Source organism: Diceros bicornis, chromosome 11 (genome assembly GCF_020826845.1).
Source record: "Diceros bicornis minor isolate mBicDic1 chromosome 11, mDicBic1.mat.cur, whole genome shotgun sequence".
Lineage (NCBI taxonomy): Eukaryota > Metazoa > Chordata > Mammalia > Perissodactyla > Rhinocerotidae > Diceros > Diceros bicornis.
The window spans coordinates 38,632,089-38,655,771 of NC_080750.1; the positions used below are offsets into that span (position 1 = coordinate 38,632,089).

A 23,683-nucleotide genomic window follows, 5' to 3' on the forward strand; every position below is an offset into this window, starting at 1 on the left:
GAACCACTAGAAGAGACAGATAAGGAATAAATGACTATGAGAAATTAATAAATTGTAAGCTCAGGGTACAAAAAGAAGAACCACGAGTGATGTAATTTTTAAAATTTTAAAATTATGAAATATACCTACGGAAAGCTCATATAACATACATGCACAGCCCAGTGAGTTATTATGAAGCGAACACTTTTGTGATGACCAGCAATGTCAAGAAACAGAGTGTTGCTGGAATCGGAGATGCTCTCCCTGTGTCCCTTCCTAGTTATAACCTTTTCAAGGTAACAGTAGCCTGACTCTTGCTTTTCTTTATATTTTTACCACTGATGAAGGCATCCCTAATCAGTGTAGTTTAATTTGTATTCTTTTATTGTCTTTTGCTACCATTGTTTGTAAAATTCATCCAAGTCGAGGCATATAGTTCTTGTTTGTTTATTTTCATTACTGTACAGTAGTATAGTATATGACCACATCACAATCTATGTATCTGTTCTCCTGTTGATGGACATGTGGATTCATTCTCATCTTTGGCTATTGAGCAATACTTCTGTGAATTACTGAATTCACACACACACACACACACACACACACAAACACTTACACACACTGGTGCTCACATGCATGGGTTTCTTCAGGATATTTTCCTGGGGTGGATTTATAAGTCATATGATGTGTATATTGTCAGCTTAGTAATGGATAATGCCAACCTGTTTTTCCTAAGGGATTGAACCAATTTAAAATCCTTCCAGCAATATATGGAACTTCTCATTGCTTTATCTCCTTGCCAGGAGTGATTAATATTGACTGGTCAGTAAAAAAGGCAAGATGGGAGGAAGAAGAAGGTCATTTCAGGCATATAAGAAGCAATGAGAATAAGAGGGTATGATGAGTTTGGAAGGAAATATACTGGTATGACACTAACTTAGGAACCTGTAGGAAAGTGGTGGGAGATGAGACTGCAAGTGTGTGATGTGCTGAGGAGTTTGGCCTTTATTCTCAAGGTAGTGAAGCAGGCAAAAGACATCAGATCTACATTTTTAAAAACTTGCTGTGACAGCTGTGTGGAAGATGAGGGGGTGAGGCCTGATATAGGGAGCTTAACTACTCTAATGTAGGGAGAAATGAGAGAAGGCAGGGTTGAAGGGGATGGATTCCAGCGGTGCTTAGACCAAAGTCAGCAGTTTTGTCAATTCTATGGAATGTGGAGAAAGGGAGAACAGAGACAGGAGTCTTGGTTTTTGCTTAGGTGACTGTATAGGCGGTGATTTCATTCAAGTTGGGGGATTCAAGACGAGGAGACTTTGAGGTCACAGGGGCAATAGTGGGGAGTGAAGTTAGTTGTAGACATGTGGCATGTGAGATACCCATAAATGATCTAATCGAGATGTTCTGTAAGTGGTTTGAACTCACGAGAAAGGACTAGGCTGGAGATGTCCTCAGGGTATAGGTGGTGATTGAAGCCATGGGGGTGGATGCAGCTGCTCACAGAGAGTCTAAGGAGGATGAGGTGGAAGGGTGGGACAACAGGATCTTGAAAAGCAGACCAAGAAGGAGCAACCAAAGAGGAGGAAAACAAAAGAAATGAGATCATGGAAGCTAAGGAAAGAAGGATTTGCAAGAAGAGAATCATAACTGGTGTCCATTGTCCTCAGAAGACACCAAGTGAGATTAGAAGATGTGCTTTGCATTTCACAGTTGGGAAAGAAGTGCTAGGGAATCAGGGCATTTCAGCCAGGGGAGTGATGCTGCAGTGACTTAAGAGCAAATAGTGGGTGAGGAAGTAGGAAAAAAACCAGATGAGGAGGGGCCGGCCTGGTGGTGTAGCAGTTAAGTTCATGCACTCCACTTCAGTGGCCTGGGGTTCACTGGTTCAGATCCTCTGCGCGGACCTGCTCACCGGTCATCAAGCCATGCTGAGGCGGCGTCCCACACAGAGCAGCTAGAAGGATGTACAACTATGACATAGAACTATCTACTGGGGCTTTGGGGAGAAAAAAGGAGGAAGATCGGCAACAGATGTTAGCTCAGGGCCAATCTTCCTCAAAAAAAACCTCAAAACACTCCACATGCACACATTTAAAAAAAAAAACCAGATGAGGAGTGCTTTCTAACTTGGCAGTGAATAGCAGCCACAAGCACGTTGGGTAGAGTGGGATGAGGAATGAAGAGATGGGAGGATTTGTGTGTGTTTGAGGTGGGAGACGCTTGTATATAATCCTGTAGAGATGGCTGTCTAGTTAAACAGAGGAGCGAAGAATGTCCCTGAAACCTCAGCACGAGGAGAGGGAAGGACCCAAATCCTGATTAGAGGGACTTGAGTAGGAGGAGGGTACCCTTATCACTAAAAAGGGAGAGGAGGTGGGAAAAATTGGCACAGACTGAAATACATTTGTAGGGATCAAGGTTTTCAGAGAACAAAAAAGTGAGGAGTTCCTAGCCTTTAATAGCCCCTTGCCTATAAATAGGAGGCAATTCATCTGGTTGAGTAAGGATGAAAGTTAATGGTTAGCAGATACTCAGGTTGTATTACACAATTGTAGACACAGTTTGTCAACCTGCTAGATGTGAAGTGATGCAAAGTCTCTTTGAACAAAATATCAATGGTGAGAAGCCACAGCCATGCCACTGTAGAGCGTCTTAAAGGAAATTGAAAGACTTTCTGTTCTGTACTGTGCTTGAAAACAGTTAAGTTGTATAACCACCTTATGCTTCTATTCATCCTCCTTCTTATACAGGAAGCAAATCCTCTTTGTCTGTAGTATTCACCTGATCATAATTTTCAAAATGACTTCCTCCTAATCTCATATGGTCAAAGAACTGTTATTAGAGAGAGAGAACTATTAGAGAAAGAGGGAGAGAGAAGATATAGGAATATGTATGTGTGTGTGCATGTATCTCAATTCTTTTTAGCCAAAGACCACCAAAAGCATGCCTATAGTTGAACAAGTTGAGTTTATTACTCATTGCAGCAAGGAAAAATGGACATTATAAGATACCATGAGACATCTCAGTAAGATGTTAGACCTGTCATAGAATTTGGGCTTTGAATAATTTCAGGGAGGATCTAAGGAAGGCAGGGAATCATTCTGTATTGAGTACTGTCAGAAGGAAGGCCAATCCTATGATTGGGTATCTCATTAAATCTTATTTGTAGGGAGGGCAGACTAGGTTGAGGAAAATTTATAATTGGTAAAGAAGTGGCAGTCACTCACTGAGTGGAAGAGGGGGATGTTTAGTATTTTGTGGGTTGCGTAGTGACCTTGTTTTTGTGTCACTTTATCATAGTCTCAGAGTGACTTCATTTGATATAGATATTCTGTGAGATTATATCCCACAGAAGAACGCAAGTCTGACTGAGTGTCAGACCAGCTTGTAATAACATTGATGTCTAGCCGTGAGTGTCAGATCTATTCTGGACTTCGGGGACTGCTTTATTTTTCATATATCCATATATGATATTTATATATGTATACACACATATTTACATCTTAGTTTAACTCTAATTTTTATTTCTTTTTGTAAATTTTATTGAGGTCACATTGGTTTGTAACATTATATAAATTTCAGGTGTACATTATTATATTTCAACTTCTGTATAGACTGCATCATGTTCATCACCAAAAGTCTAGTTTCCATCCGTCACCATACATATGTGCCCCTTTATCCCTTTTGCCCTCCCCCTATCCCCTTCCCTTCTGGTAACCACCAATCTGTTCTCCATATCTATTTGTTTGTTTATCTTCCACATATGAGTGAAGTCGTACTGTAATTGTTTTTCTCTATCTGACTTATTTCACTTAGCATAATACCTTCAAGGTCCATCCATGTTGTCGCAAATGGCATGATTTCATCTTTTTTATGGCTGAGTAGTATTCCATTGTTTATATATACTACTACTTCTTTATCCATTCATCTGTTGACAGGCACTTAGGTTGTTTCCAAGTCTTAGCTATTGTGAATATTGCTGCAGTGAACGTAGGGGTGCATATATAATTTTGAATTAGTTAACTCTAATTTTTAAATGAGACGCTTATGCTTTCCTTGTTTTGGCAAGTGCAGTTTTAATATTCATTAGTAAGAGTTTAAAAAATTCTCTCAATGTAATTTTATCAGTATGTCAAGACTCTTTAGGATATACTTTTTCAGCTGTATCAGAGGCATAAAATGCACTGTCATTTGGAAAACTTGTTATATATCTGGGAAGTGAGCAGAAAACAGAAGATTCTTGCATTGATCCAGGTGGGAAGTGGGTGGCAATGAGAGAGAGGAGGGGCATTTTTAGATATAGTTAGAAGATAAGAGTGGACAGAACTGGATGTCAGAATGTAGTACGTAGGGAAGCCAGAAGCCTAAGTTTCTAGCTGAGTAGTTTGAGTAGGAAGTGATGTTCCTCATCAGGATGGGGAGAAGTGACAGGTTGGCAGGGGAGTAACAAATTTTAAACAAGAATCCCTACAGTAGCAGGAATCTGGTTGGGAGGAGGCTGATTGCTTCTAATTAATCTTGTAGGTGCCTAGTATCTAACAGAGAACAATAATTTATTGTTTGATTAACAGCAAGAGCTGCTAACTGCCCAAGGAACTGAAATCTTCAAGTATTTTCTCAGCATATTCTCTCCTTATAGGCAAATCTGTGTACGTGACAAAATTACAATCAGGAGATTGTATCTTGGTGTTTGATCTGCGTGGGGACATAACAAGGGAAGCTAGCCTGGGTATCTTGGTGGCTGTTGTTATTGAGGTATGGCATCTGTTCTGTAGGGATTTATGTGCCCAGTATACAGAAACACAGGCCTGACCTCAAAACCATGTCTTGAACCTTTGTGCTGAATGTTGAGTGCCAAGGATGCCAAAGTGGGTTTCATATCATGTCAGCACCTAACGTGTGAGCTGGTGCATAGTAGCTACTTAGTGCGTATTGTGAGAGGAAGTCTAGGCTTAACAGAAGAGTACTCTGTAAAACTATTATTTGTGTCGGCCGTGGATGCAGGGAAGGTGTGAGGCTCTGTGTAGCAGGCATTTGCCAGCCCTGGTTCAAAACTTAACATTTTTGTTATAGAACTGATCTACAAGTTTTTTTGTGTGTGTGTGTGTGTGTGTGTGTGAGAGAAAGATTAGCCCTGGGCTAACATCTGCCAATCCTCTTTTTTTTTTTTCTTGCTGAAGAAGACTGGCCCTGGGCTAACATCCGTGCTCATCTTCCTCCACCTTACATGGGACGCTGCCACAGCATGGCCTGCCAAGCGGTGCGTGGGTATGCGCCCGGGATCCGAACCGGCAAACCCCAGGCCGCCACAGCAGAGTGCACACGCTTAGCAGCTTGTGCCACTGGTCCTGCCCCTACAAGTTTTTAATAGAAACGTTATGAAGGGAGGAAGGGAGAGAGGGAGAGAATTAAAATTTATCTGTAACCACACACAAATATATTAAAAGGCTTCCTTCACCTATTTTCATTCTGATACTCTGAACCCACGTAAAGAGGCAAAATACCGAGGAATTTAAAAGGCAGCTCTCCTGGTTGATGTGTCAACTGTGCAGGAACTAGGTTGACTAAGGAAATTGACATTACATTTGCTCTTCTTTTGTTCCTTTATGCCATTGTCTTTTCTTTTTAACTTGGGAAGAGTTTTCCCCCATTGACTTCTCCCTGCCCTTAAAAAAAATCACTTTTGCTTCCTGAGATTCCTTTTTTTCTTCCATCTTAATATTTTAGGTCAGAATATACAATTAAATTTTTATCATAGGTAAAATTAGGAAGAACTTTTCAACGTGAGAGTTGCTTTCTCTCTAAAATTAAAGGAAAAGCATAATTGTTTATTTTCGCTCCTTAATGCATGCACGTGATGTATAGTTCTATTTTATTAAATTTATACCTATTTTTGAAGTTACATGCATTTTCCCAGACAATTACACTGTGAAAAATGATTTAGGTAAACCTACAGAGATGAAAAATCTCTAAATGGTGATGGTTGGGCTAGACTTCAGGTTATTGGTGTAGAAGTATCGGTAAAGCTACAGCTGGTTCCCTAGTTTTCTTGGGGGAGTGACCTAATTATATCTTTAAATAGAAGACAGTACTCCTCTTTTTAGACCCTTCTTGTATGCCTGATCTGTTGCTGAATTGTTGGTGTGCCATAGGGAGTCTTTAAGTTCTCCATTATTCAGGTTTTCAAGAACATCCTGATAATAGTTAAATATAATATTTATATTAATGGGTTTTTCTCAGGAATTCCCTTTCACTATTTTGGTTATTTTTGTTTTAAGCATTTACAGCATATAAAGCTTGTATCATATAATTGTTAAGAATGAGGTTATACTGAATATGTGAAAAAATAATGGATTCTCTTTGAGTTTTAAGATATCTTAAGAGAAAATCTTAATGTGTAAACCCTCTTATATTGTATACCAAAAAGTTGAGACTAATTCAGTGACGTCTGAGTTTTCTGAAAGAAAAATTATGATTTTTAAACATATCATTATGAATTATGATTTTTAAACATAATTATGAAAAATTTTCTCAACATATAATTTTGGAATTTAAAATTAGTGAACATTGAATTGGTAAACCAATTGACAAACAGTATAGTTTTTATGTTTTACTTAAAAAAAATTAAGCTGAAGGCTACGTGAGTAATGAATACATCATTTTAAGTATTTAACATTCTTTCCCATTTAAGTGGATATAGCAAAAGTTGTCTGTTTAATTATTTTAAATTTACATTCTTTAATTAAGAAAAAAAATGCCTAAGGTATGTTTCTTTGAGCTGTCAAAACTCTTCCTTCATTTTTGCAGTCTCCGTTAATCAAGTGAATGATCCTATAGCTGAATATAATTTAGTCAGCTATGTGAAGATGTAGTGATTATTCTTTGATTAGGACTGAAATCTATTATTGGAAAGAGGAAGAAAATAGTTTTATTTCTTTATGCGGGTATGTTATTTTGTGGTACAATTATTTCTTCTAGAATGAGATTTTTAAAAAATTAAATTAGTTAATAGACTTTTGGAGCTAGGAAGTACTTAGAATTCATCTGGTTCAACAACTTCACTTTACAGTGAGAACCAAACTGCAGAGGAATTATCCAGGGTGACACATTTGGTCAAAATAAAACCCAGATCTCTCAGTAGTTTCTTTGTCCAGTGCTTTTCGTTCTGCAATGCATGTTATTCTTTCAAAACCAATCTAGATGCTATTAAAAAGAAAGGGGGGGGGCCGGCCCGGTGGCGTAAGCCCTTAGGTGCGCGCGCTCTGCTGCCCTGCCCCGGGGTTCGCCGGTCGGGATCCCAGGCGCGCACCGATGCACCGCTTGGCAAGCCATGCTGTGGCGGCGTCCCATATAAAGTGGGGGAAGATGGGCACGGATGTTAGCCCAGGGCCAGTCTTCCTCAGCAAAAAAGAGGAGGATTGGCAGATGTTAGCACAGGGCTGATCTCCTCACAAAAAAAAAAAAAAAAGAAAGGGAGGGAGGCCAAGGAAAAGGATGTGAATCCCCTTTCAGTGAACCTGTGAAGTTTAGCAGTTCACTTAATGGGTCTCCAGCATTTGTTCTTCAGATACAGTGCATCTGTAGTGGAGATAATCATGCTAATAAAATTGATTTTTTCTTTTTAGGTGAGAGTTATGTGTGTGCATCCAACGAACCATTTCGTAAAGTTGATTACACCAAAAATATTAATCCGAACTGGTCTGTAAACATCAAGGGTGGGACTACCCGAGCCTTGGCTGCTCCCTCCTCGGTGAAAAGTGAAGTGAAGGAAAGTAAAGATTTCATCAAACCCAAATTAGTGACCGTGATTCGAAGTGGAGTGAAGCCTAGAAAAGCCGTGCGGATCCTTCTAAATAAGAAGACTGCTCATTCCTTTGAACAAGTCTTAACAGATATCACTGAAGCCATTAAATTAGACTCAGGAGTGGTCAAGAGGCTCTGCACACTGGATGGAAAGCAGGTAAGACGTTTCTCGCCCCCAGCTCTCCATCTTTTAAACTCTGTACCATGGTGGTTACATATTTGGCAATATGAATTTCATAGTCCGCTAGAAATTATGCTAGTAGTCCTACTTGAGAAGAGTGTGTGTGTGTGTGTGTGTATGTATTAGCCTTTATCATGAAAAATGTAAGTGGCTTACCTATCTCTTTACACGTATATCTCAAAAGTGGATTTAGAGAAATCTATCCTATACTTCTTATGGTCATTGGAAGGGAAATGTAAACTTGTGAGGGAAAAGTGTAAGTTGAAGAGGCTGCCTACATTAAGTGGGATGTTCTCTATTTAAAAATATCTGTTGACTAGTAGAGTCATTATGGGTTTGGGTAAATCACAGGAATAAAAATAAAAGATATTTAACATTTTTTAAAAAGCTTTCCCTCTCCACTTATGTATAATATGGAAAATGCATTTCAAAGAAAGTTCTTTTGTAGGAATGTCCATATGAGTTTCATAGAGAACAATGGAGGTAATTAATCAGCATTTCTGAAAAATATACACAAATTACACAGGAAATGCAAGCCAAATTATGGTAACAATATACCAGGGAATCTAATGGACTAAAAAAAAGGGCAAATTTCAAGACAGACGAATAGCAGTTATACAAATATTCAGTTTCGGCACAATCAGATTATCATTCCTAAAAAGAAATATGTGGTTTCTGAAGTGTATTTTTTTCTAATTTCAATAAAGTTAAATTGTTTATATTTACATTGTATTAAACATTATAGTTTCCAACATTCAATTTGTTTCTTCATTCCATTTTGTTTCTTCCCTCTAACATAATTTATTTTGAAGCGTTTGGCTCATGTAGTGCTGAGAATGAATAATATAAAACTCTGGAGCAGTGTCTTCTGGAAAAACACAATTAAAATAGTTTTCTAATTTCCTAAGACCAGATCAAGTTACTAAGTCTTACCAGGTCTTACTAGGAGTATAATGATTTTTCTAATTAATTAATGGTTAGAAGGCATAACACTTCGTTGCAGCCTGCCCCAAGATAGGTTCACAGTATGAATGGAAATAGACACTTTACAAAGTGAGTTAATAGCACAGTAAAACACAAAACACCATAAGATTCATTCTGCAAGTAAGTGAAAATAATTTATACCATGAGATAGAAAGGAGATTTGGTAAATAATTGATTCTTGGTGAACACAGGAAAGACAGGAAATATAGAGACAAACCTTTAAGATACCTAACAAAAGCAAAAAATGAAAATCATAAATACACTAAATTAGAAAACATACACGTTTAGTAAATGCAGATGAGATTTTAAAAATTGAAACTTAGATTTGGAAATCTCCAAATGTTGTTCAGGGAAGATATGTGAAATAAGGAAGTTGAACATCTAATTGAAATAGTAATCATTAGAATTTTAATAGTTATCCAAAAAATTGTCTTCAAAAAGGCTCTAGACTAGAAATATTTATGTGTAAAAATGTTAACTAAAGCAGAAACAACCCCAAATCATCAACATGTTAAAGAATAAGACACTGCTATGAGTAGGACTTATGACAGGAATTAAAAGATGGCTTACTATTAAAAAACCTGTTTCTACATGAGATCTAGAGGATAAAGAATAATAGTCCCCAAAAAGATGTCACAAAGGCATTTCACAAAATACAAAATCTATGTTTAGTTAAAGATTTAGTAATAAAAATGGAAGGAGAATTCTCTAATACACTAAAAAAAAGGAAAAAAGAAATTCATATCTGAAACAAAAAGCCCATGTATTGTTAAACAAGAGAGATACCAGAAGTATTTCTGTGAAGTCAGGTCCAAGGTAAGGATACCCGATAGCACCAGTATTCAACATTCTTTTATACATTCTTCCTGATTTTTATTTACAGTTTAATTGCAATTTCAATAAGAATCTAAATGAGATTTTGGGGGGAATGGGGGGAGGGATACCTGACAAAGTAATTTTAAAACTTAATCTGGAAAAATAAGCAGGACAATTTTGGAAATAATGATTAATGGGTTCTCATGCTACCAGATACTAAATCATTATCCTTATACCATACCAAAAATAAATTCCAGGTGTTTAAAAAATATAGATGTCAAAATGGAACGAAAGAACTAAAAGAAAATATGTCAATAGTTGTGTTGAAATGGGAAAGGATTTTCTATGCATATAATAGTAGGAAAATTACAAAGGGAAAAGTTGGTTGGACAACATAAAAGTTAAAAATTTCTAGATGTCGTAACCAAGGGTTATATGCTTTTCTATTGAGTTATAGTAGTTGAGTATGGAAGAAACTAACACTAAAATGGAAAGATGGATAAAAGACCTAACAGACAATTTGAAAAGGTAGAATTATAAATACTAGCATAAAGAAGCGTTCACTCTTGGGCCGGCCCCGTGGCTTAGTGGTTAAGTGCGTGCGCTCCGCTGCTGGGGGCCCGGGTTCGGATCCCGGGCGCGCACCGACGCACCGCTTCTCCGGCCATGCTGAGGCCGTGTCTCACATACAGCAACTGGAAGGGTGTGGAGCTATGACATACAACTATCTACTGGGGCTTTGGGGGAAATAAATAAATAAATTAAAAAAAAAAAAGTGTTCAGTCTTACTAAAAAGTCTTTAATTAAAGCAATGAGATATTTTTAATATTTAAAATTGGCAAGTTTTCATAGAAAATTTCCATTTTTTAATATGCAGTGAATTGGCATTCTCAAAGACTGATGGAAGTATCAATTTCATAATCTTTTATGGAAAGCAATTTGTTTTTTACAAGTATACAAATGTTTTTACTATTTGAACTAGTAAATTAACTTCTAGGGATTTATCCTAAATAACATGAAATGCAAACATAATTATGCATAAGAATTTTCATTCCAGCAATAAGAGCCAAAGATTGGAAACAATTTAAAATCCCTAAAGTAGAAAACAGTTAAATGATATTACCATAGAATTCATATGTAGTGGCCATTGAAAATTATGTTTGGGGGAATATTTAAAGACATGGGAAAACGTTAAGTGGAAAAAGCAAGAAAAACCTCTATAGTATGTTTTCAATTTTGTGTTAAGATGGAAAAGAAAAGTAGAGGAAGAATTTTTTTTAAACTAATTCAGAAGGAAACAAGATTATATTGCCATCAGAAATCCAGTATTTGCTATTCTGATTTCCACTACTTCTTCCTCATGTCTACCTAGAAGCAAAAACTCAAGCACTGAGAAAGAAAACAAAGACTGATTTCAATCAGATTGCAGAAATTAAAACATTGTGAGTTAATCCTTGAAATTTTGGTATGTGGCTATAAAAGGTTGCTAAAAGTATCTCTTTTGTCACTGCTTATGTCTTATAGAACTTAATTTTAAAACTTTCAAATAAAATATTTCTTTGGAAAAATTATGGATTTAATTTTTGATAGTTACAGCTTTGGATATTGTATTTTCAGAGTGCCAGGTATCCTTAAAAGCTATAGTTTTCTTGGTGCTAATTGAACATCTGTACTATAGGTAGACTGCTATTTAAAACATCAGGTCTGTTTTTTGGTTGATATATGTTATAAAGAGAACATTAAATCTTATTTTGAAATAGCATAAAATATTTGTCTTATGCTTAAGATTAATGCAAATATTTAAATGGCAGTGTTCATTTTGATTTTATTTTATAAAATGATTGTTTTTATGGGTACATAAAACTCTGCTCTCTGAAAATTCTCAAGGACGGCTGTGCTTAGGTGAAGAGAAAGGAATGGAAAAAGAATTAAGATCTGTTAGAGTTGTCCCTGCACAAAATTTTAGACTGTCTGCCTCAACTTTTATGTTCTTTCTGGCTTAGTTCCTACTCAGATTTGTTGTTTTCATCTTAAATGAATCTGATCTTAGACACAAGGATAGAGATTAAACAATTTATGGGCATTTCATCATGAACAGTCACTGATCCCCATCCTAACTCCTATGCTAGAGTTTTAAGGGGCCCTGGTTATCTTTTATGGGCTTCAAAGCTTTCCTGATTGAAGGGGCAATGGTGTGGCATGTGCCAGTAGCATTTATGTTGTTAAAAGATGTCGCTTGAATCCAATGTTCCTTCAAAATGGATAATCGCATCTTCCTAGTAGTATTGACTCCATTTAAAAGGTCTGACTTGGTTTAGTACAACTAACTAATATATTTTGTCTCCTTATAAAATCACTTCAAATAAAATCATATTTTAGGATTTTATCCACGTTAATGCTTGGGTTTTCTTTAGAGCAGTGCTTCTCAACTGGATACAGTTTTGTCCCTAGGGGACATTTAACAGTGTCTGGAATCATTTTTTTGATTGTCATGACTGGGGGCGGGGCTTCTACTGCAGCCAGGATGCTGCCAGCCATCCTACAATGCACAGGACAGACACAACATAATTCTTTAGGGTCCAAAATGTCAGTAGCACTGAGATTCAGAAATCGTTGTGTAAAATAAGTGAAATAATTTGAAAGGAACTGATACTTGTTCAAATATTAACTTCGTTATCAATTAGGCCACATGGTAAACTTTATTTCAGAACTTACAGATGTTCTCATAGCCTGTCTAGCCACTTTTTATCTGATTGAGGCAGATGTGTTAGAATGTCACAGTTTATATACTGGGATATTTTGTTGTCCTAGAATTCAATCTGTTTGTCTTTGTTGTGAGAGGTTGATGTGCAGTTGAGTAGTATAGCTTCACGGGGGATTAAATAAAGATGTCCCAAATGGTTTTACGGGTATTTAAAGAAAAATCTAAGAAATTGTGATTTAATCTTGTGGGATTTTAAGTATTTAATACTCAAAAGTGATGTCATGATTATCAATTTTTAAAAAAATACACAACCTATGTATTTATCGATGGGATGATTAGAAAAAATGATTTGAATGTAGAAGTCCTGACAATTCTCCTCTTAGTTTTCTTTTAACTTGCAATTAATTTGGATTAAATGCTTCACTTTTGTTTTTCTTTTAAAAATAAAACTTTCTTGAACTTTTAAAGGAATTGTATAGGGCAACAACGTTTACTTTTTAAATTTTTGGAAAGGCAGAGTGATTTTCTTATAATAAACTGCAGCAAGAGGAGTTCTTTTAAAAATGTCGTTATTCTGTTAAAGGCTGAAAGGTCCAAATATAGCTTTTGTCCACATGTGTAAAAAATTCTAGCTTTTAGCTTTCCAAGAAACAGCAGAGTTTTAACATAAAAGAAGCGTAGTTAGTGGAATTTTGGAACAAGTTGATTCTTGTCATGGGCAGAGGCAAAACAGACTCAGAAATTGCTAGCAGTTGATGCTTTGGGGGTAAAACACTTCCAGACTTTGGGACTGCTGCCAGCCTTAGGATGCCCATGTGCAGTGGTCCTCCTTGGAGATCATGAGGACCCTTTGGAGTGCCTGCATCTTATCAGTCGTCTTAGGGTTTGTCACGGTTTCTGACCTCACTTTTAAAAAAGTTTAATTTTTTCATGGGTACCATAATATAAATAATATTTATTTTTTACCTTACTTTTCTGGCATCACAGTTTCTAGTGAAGTTTTGTTTCTCTATAATTTATCCCAATCAGGAATCAACAGACTATGAGTAACTAGTGGGATTTTTCAGTATGGCAGGAAGTCCAGGTATAGAAAGGGAGAATACGGTCATGTGTTCTTTGATCCCTGATCTAAGCAGATTTCTTAAAAAAGAGAGGGAAGGCTTAATCTTTTTTTGATTTAATGAACCCCTTTTTTCAAAAAGTGATCTGAAAAGTGGGAAGAAAGAAGGACGCATTTAGATGTCCCTCTTCTTTTTTTGTTGAAGTCAGGTTTGTCTTTTGCTATTCTGGTATCCATTGTATAAGCAATTTCCCCTGACCTTAAATGATATTTTCTCCTTTTTAATGGGAAACTGGAGGAAAACAGTAAAAATCCTGTTAGTAGTTACTGCTAGTAGTTAGTAGTTGCAAATTAGGAGAAGAGATGTTTAAGAAAAACAATTTTAGCTCGCAATAAGTTATGCAACGTGTGAAGTGTAGGTGAGATAAAAATGACATCACTGCAAACTCTTTTATTTCCTTATTTATTCCTTTGATGTCTAAACTGGAGTAATGCATGGAACATAAAGATTGTGTTAAATTCACTTCATTTTTGTTATAAATGTGTTTTTCAGTGATCGTAATAATCGATTGTTAAAATAAATATTTTGTTATGTATGTATTTTATAATGCTTAGAATAGCAGCTAACAGCTTAATTAGCTAATAGATAAAAGCTATTGGCTTACTATATCAGGCATTACGTTAGTGCTTTATATTAGTCTTCTCCACTGATCTTCACAGCACCCTTGAGGGTTAGGTATTATAATTCCCATTTTACATTGGGGAAATTGAAACAAAGATCAAGTAGCCTATTTAGAATCACACAGCTGGTGGTGGAGCTGCGATTCACACCCTGGAAGTCTGATTCTAGACACACGCGCACACGCACACCTTTCACAGCTGTGCTGTAAGCCCCCTATGGTCAGGCTCTGTGAAACGCTTCAGTGATAATTATGAGGGACAGGACAAATAACTAATAAGCTAATTAGGTTGTTTAAAAAATTTTTTTTTTAGGTTTTAGAGTGATGCAGTTTTACCTGGGGTTTATCTAAAGTCTGTGTAATAACAGGTTGTGTGGTAAAATTATTCTTTGCGTAGGATCTGAAAAATGAAAAAACAGGTTGAGTGATCTTATGCTTGACAAAAAGACGACTCAGTTATTTTAGAGATTTAATTTAAAAAATTATAGAACATCACAGAAAATTTAGAAATACAGGAAAAAATAAATGCACAATCCTTCTGTTTTAACACTATGTTTTTGTAATTGAGTATTCCTGTCCATATTTTTATGTCCATATTTACACATTTTTGCTTCTTTTTTTGAGGGAAAACTATCCAAGTAAAATCAGTACATTTCTATTGGGAAAAAAAATCAAACAATTCAGAGAAATGCAAAGAGCGAAAGTTTCTTTTCACATCTGCCCTTCTTCCCCAACCTCACTCTACTCTTAAAGGGAACCACTAACAGCAATTTTGTTAGTACAATTTAAATACCTTATGTACACAGTTTTTATATAACATGGTTTTTACATGTAACCTGCTTTTTCACTTATTAATTGTACTCTTTCATGTTACATATTCTTCATATTTTATACATAAATGACTGGATAATGTTCACTTGGCTAGATATGCCATAATTTATTTAACCTAGTGCTGAACATTTGGGTTGTTTCCAGTTTTTCATTCTTTTCTCCTCTGATCATCTTGCTATCTATAGATTTAACATGCTTTGGATCATTTCCTTTCCTTAGGATAGATTCCTAGAGGTAGATTACTGGAAGAGACTCAAGTATTTTGGGGTTTGAGAGATACTATCAAAGCTGTAGACAAAAGTTGTCCTAGTTGGCAAAGCCACTGGCATGTGCCCCGTTATTTCTGTAGCTGGGAGAGACTTATGAAAGGATTAGACATGACAGCCGGGCACAACGTACTTACTTTTTGCATGGAAAAACGCACATTCTGTGAAATTCCTATTGTGTAAATTGAAGCCCAGTTGCATTCTTCTTATCCTCTACCTTTGCTTTCTCTTCTGTAAAGTACTTGAGCAAAAAAGGGCCAATTGACCTCTGTGTCAGTTTTATACCTGAGGCAAGTACTGACTATTAGTCTTGAAAATGTTAAGCTTAGTAGGGGGAAACTTTTTTTTTTTTAGCAAATAGCCCACATTATGGTACTATGTCACCTTAATCTTGAACTAAAAGACCTGTCACTTCATTCAGTGTTTGCTTTATAACCTTTGCCTAGATGCCGAAAATCCTACGAGTATATTTTTGGTATTTAGTGAATTCAGGTAACTTTTTGCTTTGTGATATTTTGACTCAGAATTGAGTCAAGGAGATTACTTGCAATAGATGCTTTGTAAAGTTAATTGATTGCTTTTGGTGTGTCATAGCTAACTTTTGGATTTGTTGTGTTTTGTATGCTATCATAAATGTCTGCTGATTGCAATTTCTACCAGTATGTGTAATATATAATATTACTTTACAAGTTTTATTAGATTTCACGCAAGGGTCATTTATTCGTTATGCCTTATGGTAAGAACAAGGACAGGTAAAAAGTCAGTATAGTATTTTAGAATGTGTAACTGAGATAGGAAATTATTTATTTCAGCTTGCTAATTTTATAGATGAGAAATCTTTGGGGCTCACAATAGCTTTTAAGAACCTGTTGAAATCTGTAGTCCTTCTCTCCCAGCTAAAGCCTGACTCAATATTTTGTGTATAATCAGCTTGTTTGCAGATCATAGTGCAGTTTAAGAACCTCTCCTTTGGCCTGTTTTACTCTGTTTCCTTTCGTTGGGGGAAGTGTTTATTTTCAGCTTTACAGTCATTGATTTTTTCTAGAGAGCAAAAGTTAAGCATGACCATGGTCACCCACTTTCTTGGGGTGCTACCTCAGAGAAGAGGAATTAATTGAATCTAAACTAAGAATTGCTTTGTGGAGAAAAATAGTGCTCGAGTCAGTATTTGCTTTTTCAATAACCCTGCACAATTTTCCAGATTTAAAAATTCACCTCTTACAGTTTTTTTTTCCAAAGTTAAGAAAGAGCACCACACTTCAAACTGTAAGACTAGCTTTCATGAATATTCTCTCTGTGTATTTTTAGAACATTTTAATTGTAGTGTGATGCAGCTGCCAGACTCCCAGCACAAAGTGTTGGAAAGCTCCGTAGTCATTAGAGGTTCGCCTCCACAGAAGTTGAATTCTCTGAGCCTGAGGACTGTTAGAAATGAAGCAATGCTGACCCAGAAGGAGTGTTCTGTTTTTCCATATGCATTTCAGGCTCTTCCTGAGACTTGAAATAGTAAAAATTTTATTTAAAATTTTCTTTTGTTTTGTTTTGTAATGGTTTATGGCAAACTTCTCTAAATGTGAGCATAAAAACATTTGATTATATTTCAAAATATTGTTCATTGTTTGCCCACATGCTAAGTCATTAAAATGCCATTTTAAGTATGAGTTATGGAAGATATTTAAATATTTGTGTATTGGTACTTATTGGAACTGACATTAGTTACATGCTTATGTTTCTGAAGGATTAAGTTTATTAAACACCTAGTCTTTAGTATCACTTATGTTATACATTTTTAGTGGTAAAATATTATGGCTGACACATGCCATTGTGAAAATGCAAATTAAAAAGATAGGTTTTTTCTTTTTAATAAAAAGCAAAAGTTGTGTAAATAGAAACTTGTAAAAGCCCAGTTAGGTCACTTAATCCAAATTTTAACATTTTCACTTAATACAATAGTCCAAAATTTTACATGTAGATAAAAGATAAAAGTTTAAAACTTTTCTAGAAGTTTTAAAAGTGATTTTCACTTCTGGAGCATTCCTGCCTGGGCAACACTAGACAATGTCTTAATCACTTCTTGAGCTTCTAGGAGTTAAGAGAGTTAACTGTGGTCAGTGTGATTTGTGGCCTAAGGGGGTATTATATGCATTGGAGTCAGAAAATACAAATTGAAATTTGATTTAAATGTATTCATTTCCTGTGACACACAATAACGTTATTAATATTGAATGAGCAATGAGGAATGTCATTAAAGATTTTTAATGATGGGAAAGGAAAGGCACCAATATTTTAGTGCCAACTGTTGTGGCAGACTGTTTATACGTGTTGTCATTTAATTGTCACGATCACCCTGAGGTAGGTATATGGCGATATCGCTATGCCAGCAATGTTACAGAGCACACCCAGAGAACTTTTGTCCTCTGCTTTCAGTTAGACGTCTTGAATATGACAGTGCACTTATCATGTGAGGCTGCCTTTGCTCCAGACATTTTTTTTTTTTAATAATTTTATTTATTTATTTTTTGCCCCCAAAGCCCCAACAGATAGTTGTATGTCATAGCTGCACATCCTTCTAGTTGCTGTATGTGGGACGTGGCCTCAGCATGGCCGGAGAAGCGATGCATCGGTGCGCGCCCGGGATCCGCGCCCGGGGTCCAAACCCGGGCCGCCAGCAGCGGAGCGCACGCATTCAACCGCTAAGCCACGGGGCCGGCCCTGCTCCAGACATTTTTTAATTGACTCTCAATGCTAGTTTTCAAGATTCAAAGGAAGATCAGTTTCACTATTTTATAATTATCCCTAATTGTTTTCCAGGATCTGTTATGTAGCATGATTACTTTAGTCTTTAGACTTGGATCTGAATAGCTTCTTAGACTTTTCCCAAAACTTTTGTTCACCCTTAAATGAAGAGTTTATTTATTTTATTCTATGGATTATAATTCCTTACTATAATTTATTTTGTGGCTCAAGATGTCCTAGATTTGGTCAGTGAAACCGTTTTCCAGTTGGATCCTATGTCATTTTGACGTATTTAATGATGCATGGGAGAGTAAGTATTATAGGGATCCTTGTCAGCTTCATCATTAGACTTTGTGGTGAACGAAAATGCAACAGCCACCGTATCCCAGCGACTGCTCTAAGTCCACTGTTCTCAGGTGTCTTCTAATGCTGCACATTCTCTCCTTGTGTGTGTACAGACACATGATTTCTATTCATTGTGCATGACTCTTGGTTTCTGTGCAACTCTGTCTTTGCTTCTATTAGTATTTTTGCCATTAGATCCGTAGAAACTAAAGCCTAGGGTGTGTCTGATTGAGTTGATTAGCTATTGTCCAATATAAGAGCACCGTCATAGGCCATTAGCCTCCCTATTCTTGACCTGTAGATGGCCGCTTTTAGGGAAACACTCATGATTTGTTTTGAACAGTGTTGCTGTGGTTTGAGTTGTATGATTCTGCAACCTGTGTGCAAAGAACTTTGCTCCTAAGGGGCTTGTGAGTATTGAAGGCATCTAGAGATTCAGTGACTATCTGGTTCAGTAGTTCTTGACTGGAGGTAATTTTGCCCCTGAGGGGACATTGGGAAATTTCTGGAGACATTTTTGGATGTTATAACTGAAGTGAGGTGGGATAGAATGTGCTACTGGCATCTAATGGGTAGAGGCCAGGGATGCTGCTAAATATCTTACTGTGCAGAGGACAATGCTCCATAATAAAGAATTATCTGATCCAAAACATCAGTATTGCTGAGATTGAGAAACCATGGCCTAATTTAATGGATATGAAGAGGAAAGATATGGGGGTATTGAGGGAAATGCAAGTGGTTTTGGAATGGCCAGTGTAAGGATATAGGTAGGTATGTGTGGTTGAGTGTAGGTTTTTGAAATTAAAGTTAGACAAGGGCAAGATTATGCACAGCATACACTGCATTTCCAAGACATGTGAACTTTATCCATTGGGCTCTGGGTTGCTATTGAAGAATTGTAAAAGAATCAGATTTGCATTTTGGAAAGTTTACTCTGGAGAGTGTGAAATGAATTCACAAAGATGATCAATCATAAAGGATTGAATGTCACAGGATGTGGGAAGCTGTTTCCGATAATATTATTTCAAAGTTGTAATACGTTTTACAGTTTCCTAAATGCTTGTGGGAGGTGGTTCCTAAACTCTATTCCAGAAGGGAAGCCAACATTCCTAAAGAAATTTAAGTAGTTTCAGAGGTTAAAGATTTGGATTTAGCAGGAAATGAGAAAGATAGAATGGGTTGGGGTAGTGGATTCTCTTAAGTCCCTGGATAGAAAGTATTATTTGGTTGGAGATTAATCAAAATCTTCATAGTGACTGGAAAGAAGTGGTATTGTAGTGTTAAAAAAAAGAGCATTAATTTTCTCTGTGCTTTTTATGTATTCAAACTATTTGAAATGTTTGTGGCAGGCTGGATATCAGGGTTACTCAGGAGTAATTCTGGTATGTAGGTAAACTCTGCCCTGTGTTATGTGCTACTGCAGTTGTGAATGCTTTTTCCCTTCCTTTCACAACATACACCTGACATAATCAGGTGATCTGTGACCATGAGGCAGATTTATATTTGGGAAAACCTGTTACTACAGTGTGAAAAGTACTGCAGTATTCTATCCCCAATAACACATTTATTTGTGAATGACTTAAGAATATAGTCACTACGACACTAAGAAACTTGAATGCAAAGATGCTTCTTGGTAGCAAAAGAATACTTTTCCTTAAAATTATTACATTGGCGTAGAATACAAATGGCCCAGTCTTCATGAGTCAGTCCTGATATGATCTATTGTAATACTTTAAAATTTTTGATAGCTTTAAAAAATGTAAATACTCATATGCTTTGGCTAATGTGTTATCAGAAGTATGTTTTTTAAAGTGATTTATTGAAGAACTATCCCTACTTTATTTTAAAAATCAAGTGTTTCTTCCTAAAATCAAATTTTTCTTCTTTACTCATAGAAATAGAAATTGCTTTAAAGAGGTGCCTAATCTCTGTTAATGATTTGGGTTTTCATGCAGTTGTACTTACAGTTTTCACCCTGATGTATTTAGGCTAATTTGGTGACACATACAATTTTGTATTGTTTATATTGTATAATGGTTCATGGTTAATGACTTGCTCATACTATGTTTAGAGCAATTTAGGCACTGATATAGGGAAATGAGAGAGCAGGATTAAGTCCGAGGACTTTTTGCCAGCAGTTTTTTAAAGGGATATATAGATATCTGTAAATTTTATATATATTTAAAAATGTGTATAAAACTTCCTTGTTAAGCAAACATCCAATCTACCAGTCTACTTAGTGAATCTGGAATGCTAAAGCAAAGCTATGGTGCTCAGAGGGACTTAATATGTATTCACTGAGCACCTCTGACAGTGGCTCGCTCAGAAGGCAGATGAGGTGAGGTCCCTGACCTTGAAGAGCTTATACTCTATTTGGTGAGGAAATCTAAAGCACATGACATAATTAGACAATGACAAAGTGGTAATAGATATTGCTATCCCGCTGAAGGACAGGAGTGTGAACCAGAGGAGTTGGGAAGAGTTCATCAAGAGCTAGAGCACAAACTGGGCTACAGCTGGGGAGACTGATTTAGAGAGACCGTTCCCAACCACCACCACACCACCTCCAATCTCCCAACCGTGTGCGCGCGCGCGCGCGCGCATGCACACACGCGCACACACACACACACACACACGCACACACACACAGCAGCAGCAGCAGGGGAGAAGCAGGAATGAAGACAAATGGCATTACCAAGGGAAATGAGAATGTCAGGATGTAGTAGGAAATGAGTTTGGAGAAATTGGGAGAGAGGAATGAACTTAAGTTCAAACAGAGGGCTATGTGGAGAGAGAATATCAGCTTTTGATGAAACACTAATGTAATAAAACTGTGCTTTTGGAGTCAGTCTGCCACTAGACTGAGCTAAAATGGGAGGAGGAGGAGGACTGCATAGCCAATCAGGAGACCCTCTCAGCAGTCTAGGCTTGGTCCAGAGTAGCATGGCGGAAGTGGAGGATGCAGACTGAATGCAAGATCTGTAACTTGGACCACCAGGAAAATTGAAGAGTGCTAAGAGTAACACAGGATTTGAAAAGAGCTCCTCCAGTGCCCTTTATATAATTGCCAAGCCACAGAGCTGGCTGCAAGTCCTACCACAGAAACTCTTTAGAGTCCTGGTTTCCTAAGGGACCGTAAAGGTTGAACAAGCAGAAATATCAAGGACCAAAAGTATGGCTTCTACACTAACTTGATCAATTTATTAAGGTGGCCTGGCAGTTCGTCATTATGTTTGAGATAGAAAAAAGCCTAGTACATTTTCATCTAGGCATAAATTAAATTTATCTATTTTTATTTTTTATTGTGGTAACATTGGTTTATAACGTTATATAAACTTTGGGTGTACGTCGTTGTATTTCGATTTCTATGTAGGTTACATCATGTTCACCACCCAAAGACTAATTACAATCCATCACCACGCACGTGTGCCTAATCACGCCTTTCACCCTCCTCCCTCCCCCCTTCCCTTCTGGTAACCACCAATCCAGTCTCTGTCTCTATGTGTTTCTTTGTTGTTGTTTTTGTCTTCTGCTTATGAGTGACATCATACAGTATTTGACTCTCTCTCTCTGACTTATTTCACTTAGCATAACACCCTCAAAGTCCATCCATGTTGTTACAAATGACCAGATTTCAGCCTTTCTTGTGGCTGAGTGGTATTCCATTGTGTATATATACCACATCTTCTTTATCCATTCATCCCTTGATGGGCACCTAGGTTGCTTCCAAGTCTTGGCTATTGTGAATAATGCTGCAGTGAACATAGGGGTGCATATATCTTTACGCATTCGTGTTTTCACGTTGTCAGGGTAGATAGCCAGCAGTGGAATAACTGGATCATATGGTAGTTGTATTCTTAATTTTTTGAGGAATCTCCATACTGTTTTCCATAGTGGCTGCACCAGTTTGCACTCCCACCAGCAGTGTATGAGAGTTCCCTTCTCTCCACATCCTCTCCAACACTTGTTTCCTGTCTTGTTAGTTATAGCCATTCTGACGGGCGTGAGGTGATGTCTCATTGTAGTTTTGATTTGCATTTCCCTAATAATTAGTGATGTTAAGCATCTTTTAATGTGCCTGTTGCCCATCTGTATATCTTCTTTGGAGAAATGCCTGTTCAGGTCTTTTGCCTATTTTTTAATTGGGTTATTAGTTCTTTTTGTTGTTGATATGTATGAGTTCTTTATATATTTTGGATATTAACCCCTTATCAGATGTATAGTTTGCAAATATCTTCTCCCAATTGTTAGGAGATGGTTTTGTTTTGTTGATGGTTTGCTTTGCTGTGCAGAAGCTTTTTAGTTTTGGTGTAGTCCCATTTGTTTATTTTTTCTATTGTTTCCCTTGCCGAGTCAGATATGGTACTTGAAAATATTATTTTTAAAAATACCCACTTCACTTTAATGTTGGCCTAATGAGGTACAAATAACGTTTTAGTTGAATTACGTGTCACAAATTGCTTATGTGGGAGTTTAAAAAAAAGTACATGTTCTTTGTGTGAAGAAAAATAAACTATTGTTTTTATCTAAAATTTAAACCTAGTTTATGTAGCAAATTCCTCATTTTGCTGTTAGGCTGATGTGACCCCAGAAAAAGTGACAAATAATTACAGTGTGACTGAAGCATATTTTGCAGAATATATGTAAGAACCTGTGAGACCATCCTGTAAGAAAATAGTTGTGGTCCCCTCTTAATGTTTATCTGGGTCCCTAATCTGAGCCTATGACCATCCTGGATTACAAGAAGGACAGGGTCCCGGAGTCACTGTTTCTTGTCAAAAGGCTTTTTATTAGAGGTAGAAATGCTATAGGAATCCTGGGGAGACATTCACAGACACTGGTCACCTCCTTGTTGCACCTTGAAAGGCCCCTCTGTTCCTTTTCTAGATAACGTGTGCTTCTCCTCTGTCCTGGGCAGAGGTGAGCCCCCGTTTCTTGGGACTAACTCACTGAGTAGCAGTGTAGGAATCCCGTGGTCAGGATCAGCTACATAATTTTTGCCCCATGCAAAATGAAAATGCCAGACTCCTTGTTCAAATATTGTTAAGAATTTCAAGACAGCAACATGAGAATATTAAAGCAAGCAGGAGGCTCTGTGCACCCGCACAGGTCACATGTTCACAAAGTCAGCCCCATGTGTGGGGATAAGCTGTGGTATCTTTGTCTTCTCTCAGGGCCTTGTGAGGCATGGAAGGGCTGGCTTGCCTTTTTCCTAGATGGAAGAAGGAGCGCTCGAGACTGGCTGCTGCTTCCACCTTCTCGTCACATGCCCTCCCCGTGATCCAGTGTCAAGGAGAG

At 37.0% G+C, this 23,683-nt stretch overlaps 1 protein-coding gene across 7 annotated transcripts in view; it reads left to right on the plus strand.

Moving 5' to 3' along the window:
- DCLK2 (doublecortin like kinase 2) overlaps positions 1–23,683 on the plus strand; it is a 141,316-nt gene that overhangs the window by 13,283 nt on the left and 104,350 nt on the right. For all 7 annotated transcript variants that reach the window (XR_009221549.1, XR_009221548.1, XM_058550171.1 and 4 more), the window contains exon 2: positions 7,605–7,939. Coding sequence is in view for 5 of the 7 variants with exons in the window: in XM_058550171.1 (XP_058406154.1) it covers positions 7,605–7,939 (335 nt within the window). In the remaining 2 variants the exon portion in view is untranslated. The remainder of the gene's footprint in view (positions 1–7,604; positions 7,940–23,683) is intronic.